Genomic DNA, 18,425 nt, shown 5'->3' with positions numbered 1-18,425 from the left:
CACGAGAGGCGGGGCTTCGCGGCGGGGTTGGTTGAGAACTTGGTGTTCACTGCCGTCGCAGCAGCGCTGTTCCGGCCGGACGCGCCCTCCTTGCGTCTGCGCGCTAGAAAAACGGCACGCGGGGGGAGGAGGAGCTCTTCCTTGGAACAGCCAGCCTGGAAGTCATCTGAGTTACTGGCAGCGTTGACGTCATCACGACTTTAATAACACCAGAGCTGCTCTTCACTGATCACCCTTCAATCACAGGTCAATAACTTATATCACCTCTCTCAGTGGGTAAATATAACACATTGAAGTAGTGTGTAAACACTCAGGTAAAAGACACATAAAGTAAAAGGCAGTATTTATTATTCAGTAAGCTTTTATTTTTTATTGAAAGGGGCCTTAAACAAAACAGCAAAAGGCAAGCTCCAGCGTCTGGTTTAATTAATCACTGCTACCTAGTAATATGGGGGACATTCATTTAAATGAGTATAATCTTTTTTTCAAGTGTTTCTGTACGTCGCCTACATCCCACTCGTAGCTCACTGGCAGTTTATAAAAATGTACAAGGTGGCAAAAACACACATTTCCTCCAGAGGCACGCCGATATCCTACAAGTGTTTCAATGTTTGATGTGCTAGACAGTGTGCACATCCTTGTCAAAAAGAAATCAATACAAATGTGCTACAATTATAAGCCTATGTGATGTCACGGGCCGGCGACAATTCAATGCAGACGAACTTGAGACTTTCACAAACAGTGTGGGTATATAGTATGCACACAACCTTTCACAATCAAACAATAACACACGTACAAAATGTCCTCCGCCCAGTTCATACCCTGCTCAGTGCTCAGAAGGAGCACTCTCCTTAATTGCATCCCCCAGCCTATTGATTGTTTTAATGGAGTTCCCTGCTGCACAGTGGGCCTACAGCACATCAAGGTCACACAGTCTCTAAGAAGGGAAAATGGAGGCTGTAACCACCACCTTGTCTCCATCTGTAGCCCTGCATGCTTAACGTACACGCTCAAAAGTGGCAAAGACAGAGCACTGCCATTATCAGGTTCAGAATAATCACAACCCAATTAACACATAGCTTCTTCTAATCCTCCACTGCCGCCTTCTCCTCAATAACCTAATTTTGTTAATCATGGGGTATCTGTCACAGTGGACATTCCTTTAATAATTCCGATGAGACGCACAAGATTGCACATGGTCTCTGTGAAAACGTTTGTGGACTGGATCGTGCCATTGCGCTGGTATGACATTTGTTCAGGTACCGAGCCATTCATAAATACCTGGCAGCGTGCTGCTTGCCCCCAACTACATTTAGAATGACATTTCCATCTCCAGCTACATAATCAGCCATTAAGCTGTCATCTTGCTCTTCAGGCTATATATTGTTTCTGCCTGCAATTACCTTGGGAAATTTTAACAGGGCTGTGCCAATGTACTGTGATGAGCTGTAACCATGGCGATGCAATTGTTTTCTCTCTCCTGTGCCTCCCTGTGCAGCGCTGTGCTCTGTGAAACTCAGCAATGTGACATGCTGAATGAGTGCGCTACAGTGAAAGATGATCGAACAGTGTTTTCAAGCATGCATTGTAAAGATAAACCACAGCAACGGTTACATTCTGAATGTCATAATTATACGCTTTTAGTATTTTGTTAAATCACCGCTGAAATGAGCGACCAATTATCGACCTTGGATAGAGTAGCATGAGATATATCCCTACATAATATGTAGTATTTCTGATACAAGAGATATTACACTTCCATTTTCAGTACTTTACATTTATAATTTACATTACATAGAATGTTAAAGCAAAACATTACTTTCTATCATTTGAGACGATGTCTGGATAAGTATATTTTGCCCTGAGGCATTGTGCATTATCTTGGGTAATGTTCTTATAAATTCATTCCCTCTCAGCCCGTCTTCTCAGTTCTTTATTTCTCAGTCCTAATCTTTGGCTTTGTGTTCAGTTTTATAGTTTCACACGTGCACATTACATAATTCAAGCCATCAATCACAAAAACGTTGACCGCTCAGCCAAAACATTTAAACTGTGCCTGGTTTTATTGTTATGTGTGTTTGGTGTACACTTTGAAACATCCGGATTTAAAACTGAATTTGTAGTTCAAGGTATTTCCCATGCCTTTCTGGCTTGACCAAGTCAAAAATACACAGATCTGTGTAAATCTTTCCAACAACTTCCTGCTAGCCTTCCTATTAATGTGCATATCATACATGGTTAATATTGTATTATACATTACATCTCAATAGCAAAGACTATTTATAACTTTTTTTTCGCTCCTCAATTTATCAAACCAACAACAAACAGCAAATATTCTAAACATACAAGTCTAAGATACCCAGTCAGCCTGCGGCGTGTTTCGAAAACTTAGTTTTTTAATAGATTTTCTTATTTATATGCTAAAGAGGAGCAAATATGAAAGTCATCCATTTTGGGTACAATAAAAAGAGAACAGAAACAAAAACGACCTAAAATAGATTGTGATCACGTCTAGAAAGTCTCTACAACTAATATTGTGTCCATGTAATTCAACTAATTTATCAAGACTTCTTTCCTTTCGTCATTCTTTCATTCATTGAGACTTCTTTCCTTTCTTCATTCATTCCTTTATGAGGGCTTCTTTCCTTTCCTCGTAATTACGTCTTTTCCTGCACAGGTGGGTCTCTCTACTCGTGTTGTGCCTTCTTGAGGTGGTCTGTCTCCACCAGGACCAGATCCTCAGTCACCTCCAACAGAGCATCCATCTCTGGGCTGTCCACACGTACCAGCTCCCCTTCCTCCACCTCCACGTGCACGCCGAGCCCGTTCTCCTCTTCTCCCAGGTGGCCCTCAGACTCAGCCACCTCCTCCATCTCCGTGTTCTGCATCACCTCCTCCTCCTCCCCATCTCGGATCTTCTTAACGTAGAAGGTGAATGGGGGCACACGGTACACGGTGGTCTTGGAGCGAGCATAGACCGTGTGGTCAGGGGTAAGGGACTTGCTGACCTTATCTTTGGAGGTCTTCATCTTCGCCCGGCGCTCCAGATTGGGCGTCATGCGGGTCCCGAGTTTGCCGATCTTCTTCTCCAGGCTGTGCTTAGTTTTCTCCAGGTTGTCACGGGTTCTCTGTCTTGTCTTCTCCAGGTTGTCTCGGGTTCTCTGCCGGGTCTTCTCATAGTTCTCCTTGGTCTTTAGTTTGGTCTTCTCCATTTTCTCTTTGGAGAAGGCTTTCTTTATGTTGTCCACTTGCTGCTTGGTGGTGCGTTGGAGGCGCTTGGTACGAGACTCTTCAATAATCTCCTCAATCTCCACCTCCTCGTCTGAATTGAGATTGGCCTTGACTCCCTCCTGTCCCTCCTCGGGTATCTGCTCGAGGCCCTCCACTGCGATGCCCTCCACTGTCTCTTCTGTCTTGCTCTTGGTTGCCTTTGGTGCCTTCACTTGGTCCTGAAGGTGAAAATTAGGAGGGAAACAGGAAACGTCAAAATCACAATATGTGAAATCAATCACATCACCACTTTGACATTTACTACAAAATGAACAGTCATGATGCTAAACTGATTGTGTTGAACGATTCATGTAAATCATGGCATTTCATTTAATATGTCATGTGAAAATTATCAGCTTGAGAAAGTGAAGTCAATGGCCTTTGGGTGAGAAATGAAAAAAGGAAATATGAGCTTGTTGCTTCATAGATTGATTTCATCGACACTGTCTGTAAGCTCAGTTGTTCACTGCTTCTGGCTGGTGTAGAGTGCCATCTAGTGGTGTTTACCTGAAAGGTGGTTTACCATTTGTTTGACACTTACAATAATAAGAAACACAACAGCTCTGGTTGGTGTGCATTGTATGACACATCTCCCAAATAATGTGATTTCAAAGAACAATGATACTATCTGAAGCTCCACAGTCATAATGAAACTGCAGCAAACTGATGCATTTCCTGCCACGGTGATGTTATCTTCTCTGCACCATATTTTTCCATTTAGGCACAGAGCAAAGCAGTACAGCAACTTCCCAATTGAAAAAAGATAATATAATGGTATTTAAAAAATTTGAATAAACTTAATTTAAATAGACTTAACTTTTCAAAACAGTGATTTTTGAGTTAAATATGAAAAACCTAGTTACAGCGATATAGATTTATTTTCCCTATGTTGTAAAACCTATTTGCTAAATTTACATTTGAATTCTCACACAGAGGGTTTACCATGACATGTTTTCCATCACTGTACAACATGATTTGTTCACACAGCACACTACACTGCTGTAAAGCTGACAGCTGCCAATCAATCAGCACTACAGCAACCATATTTCCACACTGTGGCACCAGATATCCACTCAGGGAGAAGAGGTTCAAGGCTAAAAATGTGATCCCTCTGAACGGGATGTCTGTGACCCCCCTGGGAGGATTAGTGGCCCCACCCTGCTGCACCTCCGTGCCACACCTCACTGCTTCTCTTTGGATTTTATAGAGTATAGAGTTTGAGTCACCAACACCTTATAACCCGGAGCTGCCCATGTCCTTGTACAGTAGGAACTACAGTTATACTGGTTAATGTTTGATGATACTGATACCCTGAATTAATGTTGATGGTCTTTATGTTTAATTAAATGGCTTTTTTAGTCTTATCCTGGTAGAAAATCGTTTTAAAACAGTATTCAGACTTGTTTGAATAGTAAAATGTTTGACTAAAATATCAAGAGACAGCAGGTCTTCAATGCAAGTAACCTTAAACATTCTAAAATGAAATAAAAAGAAAATATCTTTGATCGATGTCAGTATCTTTATTAGCATGTAGAAGGTTCTTAAAATTAGGATTATCTCTATACTTCTTTTTATCCAGTATTGACCTTATGTGGCTTAATGTGGTTACACTCAGCCTGCTGCCTCATATAGACCGGAGCCACATACAGTATGCTCAGTTGAAATAGATCTACAGTACTGGCTCATTGCACATGTCTGTTTGTCTCCAACCTATTCATTGGGCAGATTGTAAAAACAAACAGCCTCATAAGGCAGCACTATGCCGTCAAATTAATCACCATCACCACATCAACAGTTTGAATAAATGCATCACCTTTGACACAGGCGCACGTCTTCACCATCCAGTCTCATTTAATCACTCTTCCTTTCCCCGCATAGCGGTCGCTTCAGATGAAGTCATTTCGGGTTCTAATTAATGTGGCTCTATCGTTTGTTTTATATTAACACACCTTGCCGTCTTTACATCATCTCATGTGCCACACAGACAGATGACTGTTTCCACTTTTAAATGGAAACCTGGGATGTTGCCACTCATGCCAGAGAGGTATATGCCATTTAAACATGCAGGATATTGAGGATAAAGATTAGATTCACGTCACTCAGAGCAATCACAGGTAGAGGTAGTCAGTGTACGTCTCAGTATGGGGATATCAAGACTTATAATGTGAAGAAAGAGATAAATGTGAAGAAAACACAGGTGAAATTCCACTGTTGGAGTATATATCAAGAATGTTTATTTATTTTAGTATATTTGCGATGAGGAGGTCCAGGATATTGTTTTCCACTTTCTTAAACACTGTGTGATAGGATGTTTTGCAACATGTTCTTTGATTTCTCAGAGAATAATTCACGGATCCTGATGGACGGCCATGCAAGATGGAAAGTCTGGGCCTCACCGATCAGGGCAGCTGTAATCATGCGCTAAATGTACAAGAATAAACAACATGTTTGAGTGCGGTTTGTTGTATTAAGACATCGGTAATGTGCAGTGTTGAGAAAACACACAGCAAATAGGATTTATCCTGATATCTGATTCATGACAGACAGACACCTGTCCCTGGCCAGTTCATATATTGCCATACGGTCCTGTCATGATACAGATTGAGCCTCCTTATCTGGTGCTGCCTGCGGTGTGGACCTGCTCTCTATAGCTTTATTTTGGGCTGGCCTTTCCCTCTCTCTGGATACCATCTACCATTCTCTGGCGACCAGCCACCGCAGCATTCAGCCCCCGCCACAAAACACCCCTCCCCTCTCCCTGCACAGCAACAGATAAACACAGCGCTCCGTCACCATGGCGACCCCCTCCTCACGCCGTCTCTGATGGGCGGGGGAAGTTCAGCCGGACAAACAGCTGACAACTCAACAACAATATCCCGACGGGAGGCTGTCAGTTGTTCTGAGCGTGTTACAGTTACACTTGGATCAAACGCCGCACCTGCTTTGCAGACATGAGGTGTAACAGTAACACTGATGAGAGATATTTTGGAATCTGTGAGCAACATTTTTCCATATGTATGATCAGAGCAATGTGGACTCATAAAAATGGAATTGGACAAATACAAAAAGCCCTGAAAAGTGACCTGATATAGTGTGCACTCCATAGCTGTGTAGGAAGCTGTTCTGTGAACTCATATGTCCCTGGCAAAGCTTGTTTTCTGCTGGGGGGTAAATTTGGCCGGAGGGCTAAAATTGAAAGCCAATGTGTTACTTTTACATTTTGAAAATATATTTACATACAAATGCATCTGCTATGTTCATGGAAAAAGTATGAGTATTCATGCAAACACATATTCGTCCACCCTCACGCACGTAAACAGAGTTTTTTCCATGAAGCCAGACTGTGAACACCTTTCATAAGAGGTGGCAGCTCTGATCCCGGAGCAGGAAAGTTCCGCAGCCAACGGAGAAACAGCAGTGAAGTCATACAACACAAGGAAATTACGACATGTTCCAGCATCATGTTCGTTATATAATACTACTCTCTGTAATGAGCTAATACTTTTTAGTGACATTTCAAAACCTTACAGTCTTTTATTAGGCTCTCAAGGCTCGTGGCAACTCGTAACTGAAAACAGAGACGCTGCTTGTTGGAACATTTAGCTGTTGACATTCTTGAAACTTGACTCAGTGAGCTGAATTTGGGGAAATTGTGATTATATCAGCAAACCCTGTTTTGGTTTCCCTGACTGATTACAAACCAAAAGAACCTTGTGAGGAATGGTCGGGTCCATTAGGGTGTCTGTGTTGCCTTCCTCTCTCCTTCCATTTACCGGCAGTGGAAAAGTCAGAACTCAGAGGGTGTGTGTGTGTGTGTGTATGTGTGGTTGCTCTCCTCAATGAAAGGGTCTTTTGCCAATGTTTCTTTCCTCCAAATAGCGTCATACATACCTCATTGAAAAGCTTCTGATAATAAGGGACTCTACCTCTCTATTTGTTGTATTTGTTCAGACAAGCGGTCTCTCCACTGAGCTGTGTGTCTGAGCTGTCTCTCAGAAGGAGGCACAATACAGGAGGTGCAATTAAAAAGTCCCAGCAGATAAGAGAGAGGGAGTTTGGTAAACAGCTTCGACAACAGCAATTATCGAGAGAGCCAGTAATGATAAACAGGGAAAAGATGCAGGAAGCAGGTCAAGAAGTAAAAAGACATCATCTCAGAATTGAGAATAATCAAAATCCCCCAAACAATTGTGTTAGTCTACGAAGAAAAACAATCCTTCAAAAATCCTTGGATTTAAAGTGTTTGTGTAAAAAAACAGCATTGTTTTCCTGTTGACAAAATGTTATTAATTCCAAAATGTTATATCTGACTCTGACAGGGGCTCAGGCTTTAACCAGAGACAATACTGGATTTACATTAAGGTTTTGTGCACTGGTGACCATTGAAGGAGCAGCTATGTCTCTCTCGCCATTCATCCTTTTAGGAACCTGGCCTTATCCGGAAATAACTGCGGAGACGGCAGTAGAACGATGAGTCCTGCCCAAAAGGACTCTGCTGTAACCACGGACAACAGAGCACAGTGTATAGAACACAGCGGCTGTGACTAAAGCCACTGGCATTTCACTTTTTTTCCCGGTACACATTCTCTGTCTCTATATCAGTTACAAGGGTTCCATTAATCCACCTGGTTCAATATTGTTTCTTAGAATGAAAAATGTCCACATTAACAATTCGAGCCATAGGCATCAATAGATGAATGAAGTGACGGTTTCAGCATGTAACTTTATTGAGCCAGATCAAAAAGATGTCAGAAGAAGGCGGTTTCCTGATTGCACACAAATTACCATGTTTTCCGCTCTGGGTGTTATTTTTATCACCATTACTCATTGTAAGTTGGTTTTGTGGGTCACAGTTTGTGTTATGTGCAGTAATACAAATTAATAGGGTTAGGGTTTACATTAAATAACAATCTGTTCACGTTATAGTAATCAGACTTAAACACATTCTATATAAGAAGCCATATAAGGGTTAAAATAAGATTAAATTACATCATAAAAGAGTACATATTTCTGCCATGGTCCAACAGTCCCCCAATTAAACCACATTAAAATTTAATAGAACCGGATTTTTATTTGGATCTGCCCCAAATTGCACACACACAAAAATATTACTCCCCTAAACATGTCTGATTTATTTCATAAATCTTTCTTAAGAATTACTCTCAATGAAATTAGTGAAAATATTGGAAAAAAACAACAAATGTTAAAGAAAGAGAAAAGAATAATCCTGGAGCCGCCCCCTGATCCCGATCCTAACCCTAATTGAATGGGTTCTGACCTATGGTTCTGACCCATGCTACATCCTTCAAACATGTTTAATGGTAATAATTTGTCATGCTAACTAACAAACAGATGAAAACCAAACCTCCTTGTTGATAAATAGACTATTCCCCAAATTACTGCTCATCTATAACTAATATAGGCAGTAGCTAGGAAATGTATCAATGCTGATCTTAACGTATCTTATCGACACAACATTCACAACCTCAATCCACCTACTGGAGAGTGCGTGTATAGACCAGGCACACACAGCGTTCCTTCTGAGGCAGTGTGATGAAAGGCCTGTCGGTGAGTCACAGGAGCAGCTGTCTTATCCTGTCCGGTTCTCTGCAGCTGTGCACTTAGCTTCACAATGAGTTATATCACTGACCCGTGTGCCAGTCCAGGATGGGTGCAAGGCCAGATTGAGAGATTGAACCTGAAACGGCGGTGGAGGTTTGCGAGTTCGAGTCCTGCGAGGGCCAGAATTATGAGGCTCCTCACCCTGACGAGAGCTCGGAGGCTAAAATAAGGACGCTAATGTGCTCTGGTCATTAATATTGTAGCCTCCCGCCCCCTCACACAATTCACAGAGGACTGCACCAGCCGCCTCCAGCCTCAGGCCGATTGGAGTTTACACAAAGCTAATTCTGTTTCACGAAGCTCTCGTATTCTACATTATTAAATGTCCCGTGGGCGATGGAAATATTCACCACTCCCGCTGTCTATACACAGATTCCTTCAAAGAGAAGGCCTCTGTATACACCACATAGCCACCATGGCGATGTCATGTTAGGGGCATGCCACAGGAAGAGAGTTCCTTGGCTTCTCTGTCACAGTGATGTGTGATTTCACACACAGGAACCCTGAGGGGGAAGCCCTTTTTCCACAGCTCACCCTTCCCACATCCATGCCTCTGAAACCGCTGGAATCCCTGGGTCAGTCTCAGGCAAAGATAGAAAATGAGCTTTTCCAGTGAAGTCTCTGTGTGAAGCGGCAGCCACAGAGCTGGAACATATTATACACAGCAGTGACTAATCCCTTTTTCTCCACTGAAGGGGCTGTCCATAGTGACACTAGAGCGGTACAGGAAGTTTTAGCCAATCAGACCCTCAAATTTGCACGTCATACTGAACTGAGCATAAAGATTTATATGATTTTTTCATTGATTTAATCATAAAAAAGTAAGGAAAAGTAGTGGTATGATGCAGATATTGACCATATTTTTTATCTGTGTAAATACATATAATCGCTTTACAGGATAATGTGATATGTGGCTCAAGTGAGCAGAACACTGGGCCCGGCTTTAGGAAACTATAACTACTGAGTAACATTAGGCCGATGTAATGATACATGACTGAAAACTCATGCCAAATTACACCTGGTATGGGAAAGAAGGCGTGCAGCCAATCACCCACAATGCTTTGCTTTGTTCTGAAATAAGCAGTTGTCTGTGTGACATTAAAAAATGATGGGATATACTAGATGGAAAAACTGACTGGTTGTTTAGAGGTTTTATTCAGTGTTTGTTTATAAGGTGTGGAAATAGTTTCACTCTCACATAAGACTGGAGCCTCATTATCAACTTGTAATAAAATGAATTCCAGCCTTCCCAGTTCAAATGTGCACTGTTTAAAAACGAGGATACGTTTTTCAGATATAGTCAATCATGTTATCCTCAACTTTCGCCTCTTGCATAGATTACTTTAGTACTTTTGGCATTATTAATAGTTTAAACATCCTAAACATCCCTGTGCATGCAAAATCTAATCCTGAGGTGTTTCCACACCGACACGCTCCCTGTGACAACCTATAACTCACATGTCAGTGACAAGAACAGCGAGCCGCCACTGGAGCAGTGAGCAGCACCGAACTTCCCTTTCACACGCAACGTATTAGGTTACAGGAATAACAGTGAGGAATATTAATAGAAACATGTATGGGTCCAGCTTTAACAGCAACTTTTTGTATTATTAAAATAAACACATCCTTTTCAAGAAGATGGTAAGAAGATATGCAGGTATCAGTTTTTAAATGTTCACCTCCAGTTTTCAGGTGTTAAAACTGTGCAAAGACTGAGCTGTGAACTGTTGTCCATGTGAAATCTTTTCACTTTAGGTTAAACTTAAAATGACAAAATACCTGGTGTATGGAAAGTACAGCATGCATCCAAAAACTGACACTACATGGTCAAACACATACATTTATCAGGATATATGTGTCAATGCAATTAGTCAATTAATTGGCGCTGCTGATTCCTGAATTCAGACCCCCTCGATGAAACAGGACACTGCACCATTCCACTGCACTGCTGAGGGTGTATTTATAATCAAAAGCAAAATAGTAGTAGCGTATCTTAATACCGTAAAGCCACTCAGATAATAAGGCCAACTTTTTATTTTGGCGACGGCCTTGTAAATGAAGGGCGTGCCTGCAAATTTTTAGAATCAGCAGCTTCCTCTGAGTTGTGGTCAGGCATGAGGACACATTTCTGCCTGCCAGCCAAGAAGCTGGATGAAAACTACAACCGTTCAAAATCCAGAGATCTGATCGGTGTCCCAGCTGGCAAATCCTGTCTCCTCTGGTGGGATGGGGATGTGCGGTGAGAGGGGAGGGCAGCTGCGACCTGAGATCAGGCGTCGGGGAATGTAAATGTAGTTATTCTGATAGGAGCGGTAGGAACATGTAATATCGTGGAGCAGGAGAAATGTTTCACAGCAAAACACTGTTGGATACATGCAGATGTGCTTGTGTATGCAAACAACAGTAGTTTAAGTGCAACACGGACCGATAAAACATCACTCCAGGTTCAATTAAAATCTTGAACAATGATTTAATACCACATAGAGAGTTGCAGGGTCATTTCACCCAAAAATATGAAAGCATAATGGAAAAGCAAAAGACCCAACATGACACCATGATATGAGAAAGTATGAATAGGTCTCAGTAGAAAAAGTACAGTTGTTACTCATAACGTTCACACTGTCTCTGTCCCATTAACATATGACCATGAGTCACTGAGCCAGCATGAAAAACACCAGGACCCTGAAGCTGAAGCAGCTAAATGGAATTCAGCCATCACTCATTTTATTATTAACACTGGTACTTTTTCTACTGTGACAAGTCGAAAATGTCTAGTGTGAAAATGCCCATTAGATCAAGATAGTTTTAGTTTGGGCTAAACTCTGTATAACCTTATTATGAGAAAATAAGATGAAAAATGATTGAAGCAAGGACCCTCTTTGCTACAGGTCAAACAAAACGAATACAGCCGACATATCATATAAATCTATTTATAGTCAATAATAAAAATTGTACGCAGACACGTACAGTGTTTTCACATGCTGGAACAGCAGGGATCTTCTTTCTGCTGTACACGCTCTATAGCCTTATGACAGCAGCACGGGAAAAGCTACAGTAACACTATCAGCAAATCCACGTCTTATATCTCAGACGCACACACACACAAACACACCCGAACTAAAAAGTGAGTCACCGTGCAAATGTGTTGTAAGTGAATGTAAACCCGACCCGAAAGGCCAGAGCAATCCTTACAATAATCGTAACTGTAAAATAACTGTCAGTGTTTTTAGTGTAAACACATTTCTTATGATCAGGTTCCTTATTCCATGAATGAAAAGTGCGGGACTTTGTAAAAAATAAATAATAGGGGACGTGATCAGAAGATCAGGATTTGACTAGTCGTGCCGAAAGAAACATGGTTCTGGCTCCAAGATTTGCTGAACCCCGTTGAATAAAATGAGAGGGATGGGATGCTCAGAGGAAACACAAGATTGATTTTAAAAGGAATAGTTCAACATTTCAAGAAATACAATTAGATAAGTTAACTCTTGGCAAGGTAATTAACAACCTGGTCCTGAATGATTAAGTAATGGTTCACAATCTTTACTTTCAGCAAATTTTTGACTGTAATACACACTGTACATCTGAAATGTATCTCTGTATCATGTATGTCATTATCTGAGCACCACCTTTAGACAACTTTTTTCACGCAGTGGCTCTCACACGCACACCACTGAGCACTGGAAGTGGACTGGCTAGCTCGACACAGCAGCTGACATGCAACAGTGAAATGTGGAGCCTTCCAGATATCTTTCCAGTGGCCTGGTAAAAGAGGAGAGCAGCAGAGGTGAGAGAGAGAGAGAGAGAGAGAGAGAGAGAGAGAGAGAGAGAGAGAGAGAGAGAGAGACTAAAGGAGAAAAACATAATGAACAAGTACAAGCAAGCAAGTACTGAATGAGCTGTGACCGTCGCTCCCAAGTGGGGGTTATGGGCTAAGTCGATAGTGGGAGTCAACTGAGAAGAGAGGAACAAGTGGGCATGATGGCAGGATAATCACAGAGATGCCAACGGGATGAATCACAACACTAACTTGGTGCTGCTGAAGGCGTGTGCTTCTGCTGCTCCTCAGCTGCTCACTCTCGCCTGCAAGGGGTCACCTAAGCTCTTCATGACTATACCATCCCTGTACTGAGGCCGAGATGTGATTTGTGCTTACAAACAAATATTTAGAGCTGGAGCGGCCAGAAGCTTTAGCTGGATCAATGTGTCTGCAGAAAGTGGAAGTGAGTTATAACACATGGTCTGGTCTGGGCAGTAGCCAGTACAGAAACCTGGGCTGGGGCTGTGGCTTGTTGGCTGCAACCTGAGCTCTGGAAGGTCGGTGAAGGCGGCGTCGAATAAGTAGACTGAAAGTGAGAAGTCTTACATCTTCCTGATAGAGCTGAGCCCATGGCTATATCAATGTCCTTGAGCGTCAGCCAAACGCTCTGTTTCCAGACACAGAGCAGAACAGTCTCACACTCCGATGGACAAACACTATCACGTTGCATAAACTGGACTCATTTGCATAATCCAATAGATAATGCGCACGTGACACCTGTCGTTTTTAGTCAGAGTTTGAAGTCGCACTGGAACAATGTTAACTAACTGGGTATGGTGATGTAGGGCTTCTTTCTAATCAATCAGTCTGAATATCCTTTTTATTTATTGATAATTTATGCTATTAAACAGTGAAAATCACCAAACATTACAAGAAAACATCTGAAAACATTAACTGGTAATTGATATTTAATTATTTTCAAACATTCTATTGACAAAACAATATTTTTTTATTAATTGAGAAAATAATCCACAAAAGAAAATGTATTAGTTAATATTAATAAACACCTTTTAGCTGTCCCTAAAGACGAACTAAACATCCTAAGTAGAATATAGAGCTGAAACAAAAAAAACTCTTATGTGACACATATTAATTCCTAACTTTACCACCATCAAACATCATAAAAGCCTCGGTATCTATAAACCGTTTCACTAGAATTGAGTCTTGTTACTGGTACCAGCTTCCATCTCGGTTCATTCCCTAACAATTTCTTCAACAAACACTACAACAGGAAATGAGGCCTCAGAGGCTAAAATAGCCACATGCCTGGCAATGTGAGACTAAATAAGGAAATAAACTTGCGCTCAATCAGAATGGCTGTGCTTGATTCTCATGAAGAAACAATTGGTCTCCATTTGAGCTGTGATGACAGGCCGGTGGTGCCTCATGCAGCCGGACACTCACAGTTAGAGGCTTGTTATTCTAAAAGCTCAGCGTCACAGCTGCAGAGCGACACCACCCAGTTGTACCTCACACACTTTTCAAATCCTAAACTCCCAAAATGTAATTAAAATGGTTTAACTGTAACAAGAGGAAACACATTTAGGACTCTAGTGAGAATGTTCTCTGTGTAAGTGGGATCACAGTGAGACTGGTTCATGAGAAACCACATATTGTCATTAATATCTGATATGCAGTGGTAAAATATGCAATATTACCTAAGTACCTTTACTCAAGTTCTGTACTTTTAATCACAATTTTAAAAACAGAACTTGAGTATTTTTATTTTATTTATGTTCAGACTTGGAGGCAAATTTTGTACCTTTAACTCCACAACATTTATTTAAAAGCTTTACCAGTGACCTTGCAGACAAATTTGACAGATTTACCAAATATAATCCACTAATGAAGCAGGACACATTACTTAATTAAGCTTCCCAACAGTAATAGTTCAAATTAGCCCCTTTACCAGCTAATAATGATGACACCTTCAAAGTGTCCAATAACATAGCCTGTATGTAAAGATGGATGAAATGATAGCTCATCAAAAGTGCAGCCAAATCATCTGGATCACCCCCTGGTGGCTGGCTGCAGTATAGGTCCTAAATTCAGCCTCCTCCATATTTACCTTTGATACTACTTGCGTAGTATTTTCTACACTGTGGTGTTGTTACTTCTACTTAAGTAAAGGTTATGAATACTTCTACCCCTGCTGATACATGTCGACCGCCACACCCTGCTGTTGCCGGGGGGGATCCTGTGTGCCACCGTCATCGCAGAGTTAATTATAAAGCACCACTGTCCAAATCTTTCCTGCTAGAATCCTGAAGTATCTGGTTATTCTCAGAGTTCGCAGTCGGAGTGGCAGTAGAGAAAAAAGATGGCACCTGTAGTTAGAGGCAGTGCTGGCTCCGCAAATCTGAGAACAAGGTCCAATGCAGCATGTGTAAGTCACTTGTCTTACTCAAATTCTGCCTCAGTTGACACTAGATTTGTGGTTGAAAGCAAGTACTTGTGAGGAATGGCCACACACCCACAAACACACTGGTATAACTAAACTCGTGAGGACAATGAACTAGCTTGCATTATTTCCCTAACCATATAGGAGCTTTAACCTAATTCTAAACTTATCCCACTCTAACACATTAACACACAAACAGACGGCGGAAAGTGTTGAAACCTGTCGGGGAGCCAGTGTTGATTTGCAATGCTGCCAATATTGAAGCAGCCCGTCTGTCATTCAATTAAACCGGACACGGCGCAGCCATCCTCTGGCAGTAAATATAGACCGTGGGAGCCCAAAACGGCAACTGCGGAATGGAAGCAGTGACCCGCTCTTACAACTTCTTCGTAAACGTGAGAGAGACCAACTTTAGACAAAGATTAGAGCATTAAAGTTGCAATAACACAAACAGGGACTGGATTATGCCGGCTCTCTGCCGGTTGTAACACTATCCTAACTCAGAATAAAAGCCTTCAAATGTCAAACTTCATAAATAGAAAAAACATCCACATCTGCAGACTGTTTACTCCATTAATGTTCAGAGTCCTGCACTTGTAGACCTTTGTGTGAAAGGGTTTAGACTGTATAGAGGCTTAAACAGCAGGAAGCACCTGCTTAAATAGTAATTTAATAATTTACTGTCGATGATTGGATTTCTGCTAGATGCCGATAGTGAAACCTGCTCCCTCAGTGGACATCCCTGGAGGGGGAAGTGAAAAAGATTCTGCCTGCCAGTGTAGAGGCTTGCAACTCTAAGATGAACTGTTACAGAGGCTTTTAAAAAAGATCTTTTCCCTTTACCAGCCAACAAAGATGGCAAATGTTATGATGTGATGTGCGTACGCTGACGAACACGCATTTCCTTTGATTCGTGTCGGCAAATTTCAGATCATACGACACGTGACCTTTTCACGCACAAAACAAACCGAAGCGTACCTGCTGCTTTGCCGGTTTTAGCAGCCAGACATGACAGCACGTCGATAAAAAGGGCTGCTCCACAAGGCTCATATGCACAGGGGTACTTTTCCTCATCAGTCCTCTCAAGTTTAATCATGTGTCCTGCTTCCCCCCGCCCACCCAAGACATTCATTGACTGAACTGCTTCTTTAACTACCGTTGAATTCTCCCAATATGAACACACGTGCTTTTGGCTATTCATGTCTGAGTTTTAAATGTGTCCCACTTCTGAGAAATTGTCATAATGAAAACTCCATCTTCATCTTACCAGTGAGCGGCCTGCCAACTATCTGCCCTCTGGCCACTCGGAGGCTGGGGCGTTGGTTCTGTCTCGAGTGGCCCCATCATGCCAGTGTTTACGAGGCTTGTATTTTTATTTACGCCCACAGGCCTTTCTTTAGTTTCATCGGGTAATCATGAAGTCCTGCGGAGTGAGAGAGGTCACTATACCGGCCTTGTTTTTTCCCCCCATGGAGGTCTGGCTCTCCGTTGCGAGCATTAGCACAGATTACACAGCAGCTTCTAAATAGAGGAGCGCAGTGTCGGACGCCTCGCAAATATCACAGCCCCATTCAAGTTTCAGGAAAAAGTGATCCCAGGCGTTTATGTCATGGAAACCGCCGAGGTGGAACCACTGGGAAAATACACTCAGGGGCCAGTTCACTTGGAACACCAGGCTAAAAACGAATGCAGCAGTCCTGCATTAATCAAAGCTCCACAGCAGCTCAGCTTGTGGTGATTTAACTTTACGGCCATTTCGGAGGCCACACTTTGTGCTGACGTACACAAGCCTCTTTCTGTGTGGTGCTATTCAGCAGTTTAGATTCATCAAGGGTAGGATTCATTGACTTCTTTTTATTGAAGGGGCCAACTCGTGTCACAGCGACTGGGTGACTCAAGCTCTCTCTGGTGAGATGATGTCAAATTCCTGCACTCAGGGGCCGATGGCTTTTCAGGTGCACTTCACACTGACTCAAAACTTTCTTTTGTAACAGGGGAATGTGTCCAGGACTGTGAGTGTCATTGTAGCACATTAACATGAATTATCACATGTAAACTATTAATGGTGTAATTTATTTCTGTGATGGTCACATTCTCAAACTAATATTTGCCATTACATGATGAGACATGTAATACACACACACACACACACACATGTTTGTACTTCTATCTTAGCGAGGACACTGATTGACATAATGCATTCCCTGGCCCGTAACCCTAACTTTAACCATCCAAAACAAATGCCTAACCCTAACCCTAAACCTCATTCTAACCCTAAGAGAAAAACAAAGTCTTAACCCCTCAAAACTCACGTTGAAAAAGAGAGGAGTGGCAAAAATGGCCTTACTTTACAAAAATATCCTCACTCTGTAGGTTCTATGCTTAATCTGGTCCTCACAAATATATAAGCACAGGAACACACACACTGTTATTTCTCCCCCAATCACCTGGTAGATGAGGACTTTGAAGTTGCGTCTCTTCAGCAGCTCGTTCTCGTTGCTCTCCAGCTTCTTGATCTGGCCCGCCTGCTTCTCCAGGTTGGAGCGCACCGTCTTGACGTTGACGCTGACCTTGCGTACCTTGTCCAGCATTTTGTTGACCGCGGTGGCGGTCCCCACGTGGTTCTTGGACAACTTGGTCAGCTCCCCCTGGATGGTCGACACAGACTTCTCCATGGACTCCTGCCGGGCCTCGAGGCCATTCTGGGTCTGCTGGATCTGGTCGACCACGCCGATGATCTTGTCGAGCAGGGACAGGACCATGACCCCGTTCATCTGGGCTTCGTTCGGGCCTCCGGGAGTCAGCACCAGGTCCACGTCCTCTGAGGGGTCCTCGTCATCATCATCATCGTCATCTACTGCCGGCTCCGTGGCGGCACTCACCAGAGCTACCTCCTCATCGTCGTAAGCCACCTCTGCCAGGGCTGTGTGCTCCTTCAGGACACTTGTGTCTGCCATGGCTGTCATATCGCCAACTACAGATAAAAATACAAAACTGAAAAACAACCTGCCGGAGCTACTCTGCACAGAAACTCAATCCCTGAGGCCTTTTCAACTTTCAGATCCACTTGTTTGCCTTTTCCTAGTCTAATTCCCACTTGAAACTTTCTCTTCACCCGCCGTCTCTCACACTCTACCCTCTCTGTCTCTCTGTGCCTCTGCTCTGGGATGCCAGCCAGCCAAGGGGAGAAGGGCCTCTCACAGCTGAGGCATGTGTTCCCTGACTCAAATGCTCCTGCTCCCTGTGTAACCACCCCTTCAAACTTTTCCCTCCCTACACCCGCCCCCATCCCCGGCTTCCCTTGCTGCAGGG

The 18,425-nt window shown here is 42.6% G+C and overlaps 1 protein-coding gene across 1 annotated transcript; it reads right to left on the bottom strand.

Annotated features, from left to right (window-relative positions):
• Window positions 1-343: 343 nt before the first annotated feature.
• cavin1a (caveolae associated protein 1a) lies at window positions 344-18,341 on the bottom strand. Its single transcript, XM_062409018.1, has 2 exons — window positions 17,561-18,341; window positions 344-3,449 (listed from the first exon to the last, which is right to left on the bottom strand). Exons 1-2 carry the CDS (start codon window positions 18,077-18,079, stop codon window positions 2,688-2,690), a joined length of 1,281 nt encoding a protein of 426 aa, XP_062265002.1. The 5' UTR covers window positions 18,080-18,341; the 3' UTR covers window positions 344-2,687.
• Window positions 18,342-18,425: the final 84 nt, after the last annotated feature.

This window comes from Platichthys flesus, chromosome 16, assembly GCF_949316205.1.
Source record: "Platichthys flesus chromosome 16, fPlaFle2.1, whole genome shotgun sequence".
Taxonomy (NCBI): domain Eukaryota; kingdom Metazoa; phylum Chordata; class Actinopteri; order Pleuronectiformes; family Pleuronectidae; genus Platichthys; species Platichthys flesus.
The sequence above is the reverse complement of the archived record's forward strand: the minus strand, read 5'-3'. Positions and strand labels throughout refer to the sequence as shown.

What these genes read in the sequence shown, in the direction of transcription:
- cavin1a (XM_062409018.1), bottom strand. Translation starts at nt 18,079, where the DNA reads ATGACAGCCATGGCAGACACAAGTGTCCTGAAGGAGCACACAGCCCTG. An exon ending in TCAAAGTCCTCATCTACCAG is followed by an intron (nt 3,450 to 17,560) that starts GTGATTGGGGGA and finishes TTTCACCTTCAG; the next exon opens with GACCAAGTGAAGGCACCAAA.